This window comes from Thunnus thynnus, chromosome 7 (genome assembly GCF_963924715.1).
Source record: "Thunnus thynnus chromosome 7, fThuThy2.1, whole genome shotgun sequence".
NCBI classification, from domain to species: Eukaryota; Metazoa; Chordata; class Actinopteri; order Scombriformes; family Scombridae; genus Thunnus; species Thunnus thynnus.
Genome location: NC_089523.1, coordinates 1488936 through 1506001, shown reverse-complemented (window position 1 = coordinate 1506001; position 17066 = coordinate 1488936). Strand labels below are relative to the sequence as shown.

General features: G+C 41.6%; 1 protein-coding gene and 1 long non-coding RNA gene across 7 annotated transcripts in view; one reads left to right on the top strand and one right to left on the bottom strand.

The window, feature by feature from the left end:
* The window catches only part of nf1a (neurofibromin 1a), a 94702-nt gene that overhangs the window by 11465 nt on the left and 66171 nt on the right, over positions 1–17066 (bottom strand). For all 6 annotated transcript variants that reach the window (XM_067593773.1, XM_067593774.1, XM_067593775.1 and 3 more), the window contains 18 exons: positions 13556–13988; positions 13068–13408; positions 11899–12101; positions 10364–10557; positions 10085–10225; positions 7467–7746; positions 7122–7336; positions 6918–6979; positions 6677–6818; positions 6324–6425; positions 5645–5785; positions 4772–4898; positions 4195–4326; positions 3677–3812; positions 2764–2924; positions 2523–2645; positions 2318–2436; positions 2109–2209 (listed from right to left, as the gene is read on the bottom strand). In XM_067593773.1, coding sequence (XP_067449874.1) covers positions 2109–2209; positions 2318–2436; positions 2523–2645; positions 2764–2924; positions 3677–3812; positions 4195–4326; positions 4772–4898; positions 5645–5785; positions 6324–6425; positions 6677–6818; positions 6918–6979; positions 7122–7336; positions 7467–7746; positions 10085–10225; positions 10364–10557; positions 11899–12101; positions 13068–13408; positions 13556–13988 — 3153 coding nt within the window. The remainder of the gene's footprint in view (positions 1–2108; positions 2210–2317; positions 2437–2522; positions 2646–2763; positions 2925–3676; positions 3813–4194; positions 4327–4771; positions 4899–5644; positions 5786–6323; positions 6426–6676; positions 6819–6917; positions 6980–7121; positions 7337–7466; positions 7747–10084; positions 10226–10363; positions 10558–11898; positions 12102–13067; positions 13409–13555; positions 13989–17066) is intronic.
* Positions 9529–16429, top strand: LOC137185581 (uncharacterized). The gene is made up of 3 exons (XR_010928887.1): positions 9529–9641; positions 14189–14357; positions 14605–16429. It is a non-coding gene; the product is annotated as an uncharacterized lncRNA (long non-coding RNA).

The following is a 17066-nucleotide window of genomic DNA, read 5'->3' as shown; positions in this document are numbered from 1 at the left end:
CTAAACCAGTGCAGACTGCACTGGCTAAAAATATACTGTGTGTATATTCAACACAAACTGCTAAATTGTGATGTGTTAGTTTCACATTAAATGACCTGTTCACGATTTCAAGATTGTCCTAAAATAACAGTCAGGAGCCCAAGATGAAGATGGCTATATCACAATATGACAATAAATAATAACAGAAGTCTGTGGAAACCTTTCATCTTTGTGTTCAACGTACTGCTGAAGTCAGCAGCTGGACATTAGTAATTCTCATATAAAGTGAAGGCAGCATTTTAAAAAAAAAGTCACACTCATGCCTTTATCTGTTCTAATCAACATTATCTGCACAGCACAACACTCAGCGTGCATGTCAGTGTCTTCATACTCTGGCTCTTCTACAAATACAGTCTGTTTTACGGTTCCACCATGGTAACAGTTAATAAGGAATGACTTCCAACTGCTCAGGGAAGATGGGAATTTTAAGTTCTATCCAAGCAGCAACCTCTGGGACTGAAAAGTGAAGCCACTGCTGAAGTGCCAAAAACTGCAGTTCCTCTAATGGCCACTTGAGGCTCCAAAAGCAAGTCAATCCCCATAGACCTCCATGTTAAAATGCCCAACTATACAGCAGAAATAAACATGTTTATAGCCTGGTACAAAAAAAGATTTTTGTCTCTAAAGCTAATCTTTCCTTTCATGACCACTGTACAGGGGGTGGTTTTTTTTTTATAACTCACCCGTTTAAATTTTATTAAGCCATAAAGTTATGTATAATTAAGGATGTAGGTGCTCTGAGTGACATGTCGCTAGCTGGTAGGTGGCTTGTTTCAGCAAACAGGCTTCATTCGGCCTGCCCCAGCTCCACCTCTTCGCCCATTTTGGATTAGCTGGGAGTTAGGCAGGGTCAGGCACTGCAAAGATGGTGGCAGTCGGAGCCGCCCACGATAAGTTTCAAAACCCCTCTTCAGAAACCAATGGGTGCAGTCACGGTGACTACCTCCATATTTTTTTACAGTCTATGGTTCTATCTCAACTCTAACATGTAACCAACATAGACATGAAACTCTTTTTCTATGTTCAAAATAAGCTATGTTTCAACTTGATGACTTAACCATAGCAGCCTGCTGATCTTCATGTGTGTATTGTTAGTCTGTGTAAATGGTGCTCTATATATGTCGACAGCTTGTGCAGTGGCGTTGAAGAAAAGAGACCTGTATACCTGCTGTAAAAACACAAGTAGTTTTACATTTGGACTTTCCAGCCTACTGGTAGTTACACTCATGTTTTTTTCATCCTGAAATTGAAGCAGCGACCACAGAAGCCAAAGGAAGCTTCACAACCACAAGGAGGAACACAAAGTGGGTTGGTATTTGTTTCACCAAATTTTCTCATAGAGTGCATCATAGTAAGACTCAAAAGTTTCAACCATCACTGACTGAAGGAGACTATCTGAAGCTAGTATGAAGCTTCAGCGTCTAAATGAGTCAAATCAAGTAGATATCTTTCAACGTTACAGTCTTTTTAGTGCCAAAGTTCCTCTTTTTGTTACTTTACTTCCACCACAGCTCAACAGGGAAACACTGTCTGAGGAAACACAAAGAGGGACTTTGATGCTAAAAAGACTGTAAATGTGTCAGATATCCACTTGATATGACTAACTCAGACTGCTGAAGACTCATATAAGCTTCAGATCAACTTTTTAAATGCATTTGTGCACAATATGACTGAGTGGACACACAGAGGATTTTGGCCTCCATCACTTATACTGTAAGCACCTTTGAAGGGGATCTTTTCAAAGCCAGCATGAACAGGAGGAATGATTACAGCGAGGAAAACCTCCTTCACTGTTCATATGGACACCTGACTGTTGTTTTAAGACACACTTGAAAAATTGTGAACCTGTGTCACAATGTTTTCTAATGAGACCTGGTCCAAAATTCAGATGAAAACCAAGACTAAGATTAAAAAGCAATTAACAATTCAGTAAACAAGCAGCTGCTCAAAAAGACAGAAATACATTCTTCCTGCACTTCACAGTTTATAGTGATGACAGGTTTGCTTAGATGCACTCTTGTATCAGACTCTAGACTGAGCAAAGGAAAGGCTACATGTTGGCTACTTACACAACTGGAAAAACCTTTGGGAAGACAACGCTAGCTTCAGCCAAGTACTCGTAAAGAATCCGCTGGTCAAAGTCATCAGTGGTATATTTGACCTGGGTGGCCTGGAAAATCAGAGTGGCAGTCTGTTAACAAATGACCGTGAGTTCAGGTTTCATTTGGAACATTTATGTTCTGAGTTTTTTTTGTGAATGCTGTGTTGTGTGCCCTACCAGCACAGTGAGCAGAAGAGCCTGGATCTTGGGGTCAGTCAGCACCTCTTCATCCAGCAGAACGTTGGACTCTGACACAGACACTTTACGAAGGTGAGAGTTTCCGATTCTTTGCGTCTCTGCGGTTATGACATGATATAAATATTTCATCAAGACAGCTGTATCATGTAGAAGAAAATGCCAGGTCTGCAGCCTGTACTCTCACCTATCTCATAGTCATTCTCTGCAACACGCCTCATCTTGGGAGGGGTGGTCATGCCTGATTCCATCTCTGGTCTCTTTGGTGCTTTGGAGTCCGATATGAGATGGTCAAAGCTCTTCCTGGTGCCTGGGAAATACACAAACACAACACATTTATTTTCATTGTGGAGGCTGAACATATGTGTTTTCTTCATGAATGCCCTCCCCAGGGGACAGATGGACATGCATTAGAGGATGAGTAATACCCAGGAGCTTCTTGGTGGTGGCCTGTGAGGGCTGACCCATGTCCAGGCTCATGGACTTGCGTGTTCGTGGGCTGATCTGGCCCACTGTGGGGTAGTGATGGGCTGAAAGGTAGCGCTCTGAAACCTGAGGTGATGTCCACGGCTGAGTCTCTCGAAGAGTTCTGTGAGGAAGTTGAATAGACAAAGGTCAGGTGACAGATTTCAACTGGACCACTCTGAAATGAAAAATATTAGCATATTTATAGATTCTGAATTTTTCAAAGAGGTGGACGAAGGCAATGTCTTTTTAAAGACTTTAATGGAGGAACTGAACATTTTTTTGTGGAAACACTACACTAGACAAATTATTTTTCAAAGCAGAGTTATTTTCATACATCTTAAAAAAAATGTGTGGAAAAAATGCATCTGTAAGTATTGTGGAGAAGGGAGTTCACTTCATGAACAATTCGGCTTCATTTCATTTTTGGCCCTCTGTCCTCTAGCAGTAGTCACAGAATAGATCATTTGAATCTATCGTACTCTACAGACAGGGGAATAGATAACTTCAAGGACTTTTTGGTGGAAAGTGCCAGGCTTGTTAGGATGGGACAGAGCAGCTGTGGAAGTATATCGCTCACAAAAAGCTTTACTCTACTCGAAAGAGATGACTGTACATCAGGCCACCAATCTAAGTTAGTAAATTAGCTTCTGCTGTATACTCCACCATGACCATGATCAAGCCTTATATCAAAAAGTAAAGTCTTCTTTAAAGAGAGGTATAATAATAATAATAACAACAACAACAATAATAAGTGTGATAATTAGTGTGCATGCTCATCAAGCTGCTTTTAAAAATTGGAATCAGTCTGCCCATATGGCTGCAGAGAGATCCAACAGCTACATCCTTGGTTTTGCGTTCTGTTCATCAGCTCACCTGCAGCTGGGATCAGTGATGTGACTGGAGTAGGTGTCCATGGGTACAGGGTCCATGGAGAGGTCAGAAATCAGTAGCGACTTCCTGTGTTTGAGGCTGCAACGACTGCGGACCTCCTCAGATACAGTCAGCAGTGCTACACAGAACAACAGGATAATATGATGGTCACCTACAGTAATGCCGAGCCCCAGCCAAACCCAGCACAACCAAGAAGCTACACTTCACAGATGGAAAATACAGACTCTTGGCTACAAGAAGTAATTAGATGCTGGCTTCTGCCAAAGGAGACCAATACATCTATCTGTGGTCAAACACTTGCACACCATTATACAAAATAGACTCTTAATTGTGATGAAATGTTCTTTGCTGGATCATGTAGTCATGGAGATCAGATCAGAAATATAACTCATAGTCTAGGTTATGGTTGGTGCTACACATAATGCAGGGGACAAGTCTTGTGTTATGCTGAGATGTATAAATGAGGGTGTGAATGCAAAATAACACTAAGTGTTACATACCAGCCAGATAGGCCACACTCTGGGTGTTCACCTCAAACTTGTCACATTTCAGATGTTTGCTGATGAGAGCCAGCAGTGTGTGTAGAATTCTCACAGTCCTTGCTACTGTGGTGGCTGATGGGTGTCTGTAGCCTTGAGACACAGAGATATCACAGAATAATACAGACTGGCAGTCCGGGACAAGAAACACATCCAAATGTCTCTGGTTCACCTAAACAATCAACAGCTTTATTCTGGACAGTTAACTCTACAAAAAGCTATGACGCTGAGGCAGGAGTATCTGCACCCAGACAAAACACTAATACTACATCAGTGGTGCTCACTGTCACTCTGCCTGAAGCTGACTTTGACTTCCTTCCTGAAACACTGCAGTTAAAAGTGCTCAGCATGCCCCGTGTACATATTGTACACGTACTGTAATGTACTGCTAAATCACACTGAGAGCACTGATGGTCATTACTTTCTCTCTGTATACAGTAAGTGATTCATATGAACACACACAGTGAACAGACAAAGACCCTTGTACTTGTTGAACAGTAAACGATGCCCTATGACTAGTAATCTCTGTTGTCTTTACCTTTGAGTAGGTGGCCCACCAGTGCGAAGTTGAAGTTGGCACCGAAGTTGAGGCCCACAAAGTGATCCATCTGCTTACAGTGCCACTCTAAAGGACGCCTGATCTCCATGAACACCTCCTCTGGACTCTGAAGGAGCAGGTGTAGTAAAACAGAGTGGGTAAAAAAATTTAAAAAAGAGATGAGGAAGCATTAATGTGGTCAGTAACGCTGAGGCAGTGCTGCTGGTCTGTATGGAGCACTTATGACTACAACATGCTTGTCAAGAGTAACAACAATATTTTTCCTCTACATGTTATAAACAAGAGTTGAGTCATTAATTCTCAAGTTGTTTTTGAAGAGTAAATATATAGTCACTTCTGATTCCAGCACAGTAACTGTTTTTTTCCCAGAGAAAAGTGAGTAATAGGAGCTAGTGCTAGAGTCAGGGGGATGATAGAGACACCGGAAAGACACATTTAATGCATTTATTTCATTATGTTCAAGTAAATACAGAGTGTTGAGTAGTTGAAATGAAATGATTTTCTGTTTCAGTGTTGGAATGAGTTGGCAGAGTTGTTTTGACAAAAGCAAGTCAACTATGTTGTATTACAGGAACATTGAAACGTTGACTAGGTGGTCTTTTTGAATGCAGTTTAATGCACATATGCATCAATATTGCATTATATTTGTGGTCACATGCATCACTAACCACCTTTAAATGCAGCATAAATGCTTGAATCGCAGTGTGTTCATGTCATTTAGTGTACATTCATATGTGAATTTAGAGCTGTTCACTTGTAATTGCTACCCAGTGTAAACCAAATGAGAGTCTACACTCTTAAAACTGCAGTGAACTGTTATGCTTTCAGCGGTGTATAGTGTGTGTGTTTTACCTTGTCATTGAAGACGCGCATTGTGTCCAGAGTGTGGAGGTTCTGCTCCAGCAGGGCGGTTCCAGCAGAGTACAGGTTGACTTCATCCAGTTGCAGCACAGCTACTGCCACCCAGAACAGAGCTTTGTGCATGGGAGATTCCTGCAAGCAGACACAGTAGCTCATACACAGTGTGACTGGTAGAAAGCAGCAGAGGGAGGGCTGTCCTGCAATGGTCATAGCATAAATAAAAACCAAATTCTAAAAACGACAGTAGATGATTCAGAACTTCTCAGCGTTCCTGAAAATAACAACCCACCTTGGAGATTATGCCCCCAGAAAGGCGACGGTCCCACTCTCCAACTACATTTACTTTACTATGTTGCTACAGAAAGTGGAAAACTGCTACACAGTTTGTACTTTGTCTGGTCAACTTCACTTTCATTTTCAAACCATTTATCTGGAGAAGCCAAAACATCATCCAGAGACACTGTTGGTGCTGTGTGTTAGATAGCAGTTAAGCCTGTTAAAAGCTCCGAGCACCACCAGCAGCCATTTCAAATATTGAAACAATTTAAAGTTTACAAACGTAAGCCTTCAGTTCATTCATTTGATAGAATTGAGAAACATCAATAAAATAGGAACAGACTTCCCTACTATGTCAAAATAAAAGCTGAAACAGAGGACAGTGGTAGTATACCTTGCTGAGTAGAGGCTGCAGCTTGGTCAGAGCAATGACAGTGGCCTCAATTAATACTTGGCTGTTGTAATTGTCTGGCCCCTTCAGACAGCTCTCAAGACCCTGACGTGGTGGGATGAGGGGAAGAGACAAAGAAAAATTCAATCAAACACAAATGCATTGAAGAGTTTGGATTATTTTTGTTTGATTATTTTGTTTTGTTAAAAAACATATTTACATTCCTCAATGTAAAAAAAAAAAAAGAATATTTAAAAATGTCATATGTATTGGCACATGTATTAAGAACTCTAAAATGATGCTCGACCCCACAGAGCATGAGACAAACAGTGACAGAAGTGAGTGTACACACTAACCCGGTCTATGCTGAGCAGAGGGCTGGCCTTGCTGAGGATTCGGATGATCTGCTTGATCTGGCCGTGGCTCACCCTCTTACTGATGCAGCCAAACACCACAAGCGCTCTGGGCTGGAGGGACGGGTTGTACTGGAATGCAAACCTGCACACACAGACACACAAGCACATACGTTAGTCATTGCACCTTCATGTAGTTAGCGTGGTTTCATTAAAATTTTTTAAAAAAGGAGGAGGTTCATACTTCTGTGCAAGCTCTGTCCACTGGTCTAACCACTTGCAAGCTGGGATATCCCTCATACAAGCCTAAAGAAAAAACAATACATAGCAAACGGATTGAAAGAAACTGACAGATGTGTGCATGTGTGACTGAATAACACATTTAGTGTAGAGACACATGCTATGGGTATACTATATGAAAAGAATGCAAGAGGGAACGACAGCTGACCTCCATGATCTCCAGTAAGGCCTCGGTGACAGTCTCCAAGGAGGACAGGGCGAAGGTCTCCCTCTCGTAGGACCCTGGGGAGAAGGAGCGGTCCCGGTAGCTGGAGCGGAAGGCTATAACAGCTGCTGACTTGACTTTGCTGATGCCAAACAGCAGGTAGAACTTTGGCAGGGAGAACTCAGTCAGGCTCAGCCGCAGAACCTGCTTGGTCTCCTCTGAAATCATTGGTAGGACACATGTTGTGTAAGTACTACTAGTTTTAGAATTGCACTGATCTTTCACACTGTAAGATTATATCACTACTATGACTGCAGGCCCAAATACACAGATACAGTAAGTCCTCACCACTGAAGTTGAGCTGCGAGCAGGTGCACAGGGAGTGGATGATGTTGATAACCAAACCGTGGGTGGAGGCCCTGAGGGACAGCGGCCCGGTGGCTACCAGCAGGGTCACCACATGGAACAGGTATGGCAGGTGGGCTGCGACATCCAGCGAGTTGTTGAAGGACAGCATGAGCATGTACCGTGCCAGGATGGCGATGTCATCCCACATCAGGTGCTGCTCCAGTGTGGGCGTTGGTGACAGGCAGGTCTTGTCAATGATCTTACACATCCGACCAATAACCTGCCACAGAGCATGAGACAAGACCGACATTCAAACACCTCAGTCAAAAGAAGTTTTCATATTATTCCCAAAATGATGACGGCTGATGGGAAAATAAAACATTATTTGGCCAACAATTGAACATTCCTTGATATCAATTAACTCTGTAGGCAGCTATCATGACAAACTCCTATGTATATGATGTCACTGTAGTACACCTGGGTGGCAACACATGTGGTCATACTGATCAACCAAAGCCATCATAAATCTCACTTCAAATAGATCAGATCTCACCAGAGATCACTACTTCTTCTGTGCACCCACCTTCTCTCCTGTCCTGTGTGTTTTGAAAGTTATGCATTATGCTGGTTTCAACCTAATGTTAATTTACAAGCATAAAGACAAAGACAGCTGGCCAATACTGGGTAGTGGCTGTACCCCAGTGATGGCTATCTAGCAATATTTTATATCAAAATACAGCATATCCTGAGACTGCACTGCTTTTATTCTATTATATGGTGTTACACATGTGCCATTTTAATTTAATTGAGAAATGAGTATTAACATTTTAAAGATTTCACATTAGCCATCTGTATCAATAGTTGCATTAATTGATTTTTTTCGATCACTTGGCAGCAGAACAAGCTGCAAACATAACATTGACATAGTATCATCTTAGAGTTGTTATAGGGTTTTTGTACATCAGCAAACAGTTTACACATCCAGCAGGCACAGAGCAAGTTCTATTCGTGTCCACCTGATGACGAAAGCCGACATTCACCACTCTTCTTTTAGCTCTGGTTTGGTCTCCACCAACTCCTCAAAGAAACTGTGGCTCTTTTAGCTGCTAAACACTCTGCTATGTTCATGAGCTAGCTGCTAACTGTTTGGTGCTGGTGGTGTACGGTGGGTTTTTAGAGCTTTTTCTCTGAAAACAGCTGCCTGCTGACAGTAAGGTTGATTAGAGCAGAGTTTGTGGGCCATAAAACCAAAGCAAGGCCCGAGAAGCTGAAAAGGCTCTGTAGAGCTGATGCAAACCTTTTCACAATACACATAATCAGTTGTTCTATTGTTAATTTAAACATGCTGATTAGAGCATCTTTAACCTTCCATACATCTTACTGCAAATTCAACCCTCAAAGGTTTCGGGCTGTGCTGTCTCCCAGTCTGTGAATGGAGCTAGCTTTAGCTTATCTTCAGCTAAATGTAGTGGACTTACTGTAGCTTCACATAAGCTAAAAATAACTCCTCAAACTCCTAAAGTTGTACAGCTCACTTAAAACAACATCATGTAGAAGTTGTAATAAAATGTAAAAATCATGTTTTGAGCAATTTACTGTGCTAAAACTTAGAACATGTTGACATGTTTTTGGATATGGAGCTGATACATATGACAATATGTCTATGGTTATAACCACCAAGAAAATAGCATTTGTTCAATTCTAGGGTGACAAAGAGTTCAAGTCACAGACAAGGGTCCATTGTGCTCAGTAGGTTGTCCTGCCATGACATCAGACAGCAACCCTGTGGATAACACCAGCATTAAGACTCATGTATGGTCAAACAACTACGTGCAGTTGTCAATTTAATATTCTTAAATCCACTACAACACTTTGGTTGAACTACAGAACATCACTGAGGGGATCAGCACTTCAAGTTAAACACTGACCGACTTTTCTTAGGCAACAGTCTTCACAATGGCCACTATTCAGTGCAGTGCTGGTGTCTGCCATAATAGGAGCCAGGGCCTGGCTTTTCTATTGTGTCTGCCTGTGTATGTTGTGTTTGTTTATCTGAGTAGCAGGCTGAATTAGGATACAGAGCACACAGATGATGGATAGTGAGTGGATGAGTTTGTTGCTTTGGATCCTCTAAGTCAGGAGTGATTTACTGCTTCGGATTTATTTCTTCAGTTGGTAAGTATTTAATTTTAACATTTGTTGATGATTCCTCACATCAGTGTCAAATTAGTACAGACACTAAATCTCTGATAAATATGCATTTGTCCATTAATTATCATTAATCTTTGCCATGTTGTCCCACAACTATAAAACTACTTCAATACTGTAATACACCAGTTTTGTATTAATACTATTGAATAACATTTGGATTTCTGTTTAGTTATTAAATATGAGATGTGCATTTAATAGCATTTGGAGTGAATGTAATATTAAGTATTAAGTATTAATATTACATGTGACAGGTTCCTTGTTTAAATGCCTGGTCAAACTGTAGTGAGGGGCATCTTTATTGCATCAACATAGCTTCAACATCTTCAGATTTCCATGTGTCTGCACATGATAACATGTGCACTGAGTGCAAGTAAGTGCAGACATTATTCCAGTATGTACAAGCTCACCTTGCTGGAGACCAGTTTGACATTCCCCGAAGCCAGAGCCACTGCAGTATCAGCCATGACTTCTGCCTTGATGGAGCCCAGGCCTCCTGTGGCACTGGTCTTAATAAAACTGTCCAACACCACGTCCAGCAGGTCTGTTATCTGAGGACACATTGAGAGTGCTACAGGTCAGATCCACAGCACCTCTCTACAATCAAATGACTAAATGGACACTAGTGTTAGCAATTACATCAGTTGTACAGGTAGTGTATCCATAAAGTGTTAGTGTAGTGCACTCACCTGGCCCAAGCTGCCCCAGATCTTGGCCTGAATAGAGGGATACATCTGCTTTTCATTGATGGTCATGGTGATGAGTTTGTCCAAAATGGCGGTGACGCGCTGGCGCTTGGCATCATCGTTGTGTTTACAAAAGCGAACCAGGTTGAGCAGCCAGGGTGTCATGTACTCCAGACAGAGATGCTTCAGCTCAATACCTGCAGAACATCATCATTTGTGAATTAAATAAGATTTTCTCTTTCTTATTGTCACTTACTTGGAGTAGCTCATACTATTGAGCTTTGTTTTGGTTTTTAAAAAAAATACCATCTTGACCGCTTTTTAAAAAACTTTTCCTGAAGGGGACACTCCACCAATTTTATACATAAAGGTCAGTTTACTGGTCATGGTTGTTAGAACTCCTCATCCTGTGAAAACAGTGGTCTTCTGTGTCTCAGGAGGAGCTTTGTCACATCTGACAGTCATCACACTTTGTGTGCAAAGTTACCTCTATTTCCCCATCAAACTGATGTCAGATCATTCCTGCATGCCCACAAACAGCCGTCTGTTTTGTAGTCTTTGTTGCTAAGGTTGTTGCTAAGGTTGATCCATGTGTTGTTCATGTTGTCCATTCTCATATTTCGATTGGATTCTGGCTCAAACATGTACGGATGTATTTGAGTTAGTTAATATTTTGAGTAAAGAATGGGGAAAAAAAAAATCACAAACTCCAACTACTATTGTTTGTTTACGTAGACTCTGGGGCTGGCAGAGGCTGCCCCTCGGCAGACTTGGCCCTTGGCCAATCAGAACAGAGTGGGCTCATTGGGAGGCGGGCCTTAAAGGGACAGGAGTTAAAAGGGCCAGTTTCAGACAGAGGTTGAACACTGAGGGCTGTATAAAGGGCCAGTATAAAGATGAATAAGGAGTTTTTAACTGTAAATCAAATATATTCCAGCAGAGCCCCAGCATATAAATATAAACATGGAAATGTTCATATTAAGTCCTCTTTGGAATAACAAGGATTCATCATGGCTTTTGAATTAGTTAGTTAATTAGTTAGAACTAGTTAGGAGTACATCCAAGAACTAAAATGTTTTTCCCTACTAGTTAAGTAAGTACTATTTTTATTCTTTAAAACTGGTAGGAGCACAGGGCTTTAAAGAAGACAATACTGTATGGTTGGTTCAAATTGCTTTTGGTTCAGCCTGCTGCTAGCAGGGCTTTTATATTAACCGTAGTGCTCAAAATAGGGGACCAGTTAAGCGGATACCCATTTTATATGATGAATATATTTAAGTTAATAAGTTGTATATGCCTGTGATATCTGAAGGATATTCATGAAATTCCCTGACATCTCCAATCTCCTGTGTGGAAAAGCCCTCTCAAAAACCTCTAATATTCCAAAAACACAGAAAATGTAAACTTTTTCATTGAGTTGCAAATGTTCAGACACCCATTTGAGCACAATGTGTCTATTAGGTGTGAGTATAATGTGATACGGCTGTATGACAATGTATGTGTGAGAGCATGTATGCAGCTCTGTTGAGGGAACTTACTGGACTTGCTGAAGCCGGAGATGCACTCCTCCAGAAACTCCAGTGTGAGATGGGGCTCGTTGGCAGCCAGAGTCTTGCTGATGGACACTATGAAGAGGGTGTTGTTGGCTGGGATGCAGAGACCTGATGTCTCCAGCAGCTGGCCCTCTATCTTTAAGTTGAAGGTGCAGGTCAAAGCACACAATAGATTGTAAGCTGCAGACCTGGGTTGGGGATGGACAACAGGTTAGGGGTGTTACACTTTGCCAAGTGTAGTGCAAAAACAATGTTTTCAGGTTTTACCATTCCTCAGTTGTTCAGCAGAAAATGCAAATAATAGCAGATCCTTAACTACATAATGCTGAATTGAAGATTGGAAATGGTGAAGAATTTGACAAACGAGGGAGTTCAAAGCCTTGAACTTGTAAAAAGAACACCATATGGCCAAAAGTACAACGTTCTTTGGTCTGGGTCTGTTTTTCTTGGTTTAGGCCTCTTAATTCAACTGAGGAGAAACGTTAATGCTACAGCATACGATGATATGTCAGACAGTGGTGGGCTTCCAACTGTTGCCACAATAGTTGTAAGAAAGACTTTGCCTGTTTCAGCATGACAATGCCCCCATGCTCAAAGCCAGGTCCATAAAGAAATGATTTTCCCAGTTTGGTGTGGAAGAACTTGGCTGACCTGCACAGAGTCCTGACCTCACCCCATCCAACAACTTTGGGATGAACTACACTACTGACTGTGAGCCAGACCTCATCAGTCAACTTGCTCTTGGGGCTGAATGGGAAAACATTATCGCTTGTGGTTTTGGAATGACATGACATCAATACAGGTTTAACATTCTCTTGTCCACATACTTTTGGCCATATAGTGAAATCTAACTCAAGCTATGTGTGTACACTGCTAAAACCACACACGATAATATCTGCATTGTAGCCCAAAATGGAGTGATTTTCAATTGTGGTGCCTATCAATCCTGTTAAAAAGCAAGATACCAAACAGATGAGCCTTCTTTGGAGAGAGAGCACTTCCTTGCTGCAATATGGCTAGTTTGGATTGTCATTTCCTTCAGTTGGGTTAGAGTCCACAGCAGAAATAACAACTGTGACAACGCTTTTTTCATTGTGGCTGGTAGGGCTAGGTAAAAGAACCTTGGGGAACTCCAAATGCTATGCAGAACTGACCTGAGGCTGGGGTCAGAACTGCCCAGGTTGAGCAGAGCGATGTTGAGAAGAGTGCCAGGAACATCTTTTGGCCGGATTTTGGTGTGCTGGGGGATCGAGTCGGGCTGCGACAGCTCCCAGCGTGTCCGGATATGGATAATGGACTGGACGATGGCATCACACTCCTGGTGCATGAATGTGAGTGGTGTGCCCTGGTTGGCCATAGTGAGGGTGAACTGGCTTTCATCAACCAGGCAAATCTCTTCAATCTCTGAGGCATAGTAGACGTCATTTAGGAAGACAGGCTGGCCGAGGACACGAGTCCGCTCGGCTGAGGTCACCTGCACTGCTGTTGAGCCGACCTGATCAACAAGAAAACACATTGTTTCAGAAAAAGAAAACAAGATTTGCTCGACCCTCTCATGATCTTACTAAACTCTTCTAACCCAATCCTTTCAGTCTAGGTATCAAGGACTTTTTAGTACAAACTGCTATGGCTGCAACCTTACCTTTATTGAGACTTTGGTGTCTTTGTGGGCCAGCTTGAGGGCATTGTGGAACACTTTCAGGTCTTCCTCCAGGGTCAGCGTGGCTGCAGGCAGCTTCTGTTGGTCAGGTTCGATGTGTTCAGCTAGCTTAGCTGGAGAGTCAATGAACTGGAGCCGCTTGCTGCCCTTCAAGCCAGTCAGTAGCCGCTCATGGTACTTGGTGTACTCCCTCACCCAAGTGTTGCAGTTGTAGACATAGACAGCTGCTACGTTCTCATAAGCAAAGCCAGGAAAGACCACAAACCACTTGGACAGAAAGTCTGTCTTGAAGCGATTGCTGGGTCCTACATGTGTTAAGTCTACCACGATCTCGTAGGGCTTGGCGTAGTAGGGCTTCAGGGTGAGGAGCACATGGTAGATGAGCAGGTCACCATTGATCTGGCCTGTTTTGAATCTAAATAAATTAGACAGAGAAAATCAGAAAGGTAATATTCAAATTCAAGCATTCAGTAATACATTATGCATTACTGTGTTTGGGTTGAGTTTCCGACACATAAGCTTGCCTAAAATTGTTCATTGCATAAGAATATGTGATAGTATTGAAAGCAGTCTTAGTTAGAAACTACATTTCTTTTTTGTCTCTTTTCTTGTAAGAGCTCTTCATCATCTGTGGCATCTGTGGTATCAAAGCCCCCAAATAACTCAACTAGAAAAAGACCCTGAGACAGGGTCAGGAAGTGAGTTCACAGCATCTCAAGTGTCCGTCTGCAGCAGGTGTCTCACTCCATTCCTCCACCAAGACCTCCACATAAGACTACTTCAAGTAAGTATTGACAACACAAATCTTAAAAAAATGATTAAGCGGAAAACTTAATTGTAAAATCAAGTTTCTAGTGTGAATTTTTTGCAATGGCATTACTTAAGTTCTTAAGTAGTAGCTTCATCAGGACTAGGAGTGATTAAGTGTATTCAAATTGACCTTAAACTGTTTAGAAGCAGGCAGGTAAGTCATGCAAAAAAGTCTGAATTTTTAAATTGGATATACTCTTACTCAAACCTCTTAATTTCAGAGCACAATGGAAGGCGGTACGAGAACTTCTCTCTGGTTGGTTCTCACGCTCAACCAGCTGATGTTCTGTCTTACTAATGAACACTCTTCAACCTCGCAACCGACTTCAATTGAAGCAGAAAGCACAAGTGGCAGCTCAACCCCTGCTGTGGAGCTCAGCCACACAAACTCGAATACGGACAACAATGGCACCCGGCTTGACTGCTTGATTGACACTGAGATGGGACTGATTGCTGTAAGTTCAGCAGGGGGGCTGATAATGTGCCTGCTCGTTGCTACCGTGGTACTGGCATGCCAGGTCTGCCAACTTCAGCGCCGGGTTTATGCTCCCCGAACCTCCCGGTCCAACATGGATTTGGTGAGTGGTACGGGCTACTGGGGCACTGACCTGCCCGAGGTCGGAGGACTGGTTGGGCCTTGTGACGCCAGTGTCATGCTTGAGGAAGTGAGAGCAGATAGCAGGATGGAGGAAGAGAGGCAGGCTGAAATACAAGAGGCAGGGGAGGGGGCTGGGACAGAACTTGAGGAAGGGGCTACTGCAATGGCTTTTGATCCTGAAGAAAAGGCCAGTCAGATGCAGAGCTCTAGCTCCAGGGACTCCTGTCTGGAGGTTCCCAGGGATCTAGAGAACATGCCCCTTGTTGTGTGAGGAAGTAACCCCACCATGGCAAACTCTAGCCCCAGACACTTAACTCAAGACAAACAGCAACCAGTCAGTTCAGCTGATGTGCTGCGAGTTAATTGAGCATGTTTCATTTATGTTCTTTCCAGTTTATTTCACCTCACAGAATTTGATTAAAACCCAGTAAAATGTAGGGCAGCCTGGGTATTGTTTCAAACTTTGGACACTTGCACCAATATAATACCAGAATTTCCATTCTGAATTCAAAAAGAACCATTTCTTGATATGTGACTTTGAGAGATGTAAACACATTTTTCTACAAGAACCTTTTTTATTTATAAAATCAGCCAAGTTCTTAAATGTTAAATGCTGTCTATACATGAGCAGCTAAAATTGGCAACATTTTAATCTAAATAAAAAAATGACTAGATTACAAATCTGAGAATGCATTTGATGCCAGTTTTTGGTACTCTGCAGTTTTTGCACTTTTTGATACTCAGTGCTTCAGACATTTTAGAAGGTACCAGAAATGTATTGAGGTTTGATTCTCAGCATTAGTAAAACATGTAGACAGTTTTATGTATTATGCTAAAAGTGGATTTTTAGAAAAAAATCTGAAGTACATAAAACTACTCTAATTTGAAATACTTATTGCCAAGTCTTTAGTCAAAAGTAACACAGCAAAAATGTGTTCTTGGCCAACTTAAGAATAGAATATTTTGAAGAGTGAGATGTATATTTTTCACGAGTCTAAGTTAGCTATAACTTTAAACATCTAACATGATATGCTACTTTCTATACGCACTTGCTTAGAAAAATTGAAACTTACTGTAAGACTATTTGATTTAGCCTAATTTATTTGTTTTACTACATAACAGAGTGAACACCATAATTTAAAAAACGGACAAAAGGGTGGACCAAGATCTAGTCCTAGATTTGATACTAGGGACCTCATGTGCTGCCAAACCTGTGTTGAAATGACAGAATGTCAGAAAGTTGGGTAAATTGTTGGCCAACAGTCCTTGTTGTATTAATACACCTCTGTTGAACTTTGCTTTTGTCAGTTGAACTATCTATGATCTCTTACCTGTAAAGCAGACTTTCTAATCCGACTGTACCTTGATAACTCTTGTGCACATGAAAAAGAGCATTTTAAGACTTTGAGAGTCCAAATGTCATGTTTTAAATAAATGGATTTTTGCAACATGTGATTGTCTGTGTTTCAAATAAATATTCATAAGTCATGTTAATATCCTGATATGGTAAGCAGAAATTAAAAAAAAATCTTAATGTTTTTAATGGAGAACTACATTATTCACTAGAGTGTGGCTATTTAAAACAACTCTAGTGACAGAGGTTTGGAAAGTGGCAATGGTGGAAAAGTTAAGCAGACTGAAATGACATGGCCCAGTTAGACTGAGGCTAAAATTTGACTGCATGAGTTAAAACTTATAAGCTCTTGGTCTAGTGGGTCTGAGTAGACATTGAAGTACTGCTAGTGTCAACCTGATCACTGTTTCACTCACTGCATGAGCAACGTCAGTCATGTCGCATGGTAAGGATATGCAAAAGAGTTTGTGAAAGTTTATCTTATATGTTCTTACTGTGCTTTTATTCAGGTAGGCTCAGTAGAGAGCAAACTGAAACACTGATGTGAGCACCTCTGACCTATAAGAGTGTTACTCTCACACAAAATGTAGTGATGTGGGGTCTTTGTTTAGATATGCTTTATTCATAACCCATAACCCTTCATAACCCTAACAAAGAGCAAGGTAGTAGTTGTCTGTATCTGCTGTATTATTAAAAGCTTAATTGGCCACAACAGCCTTATTGGTTCCTCT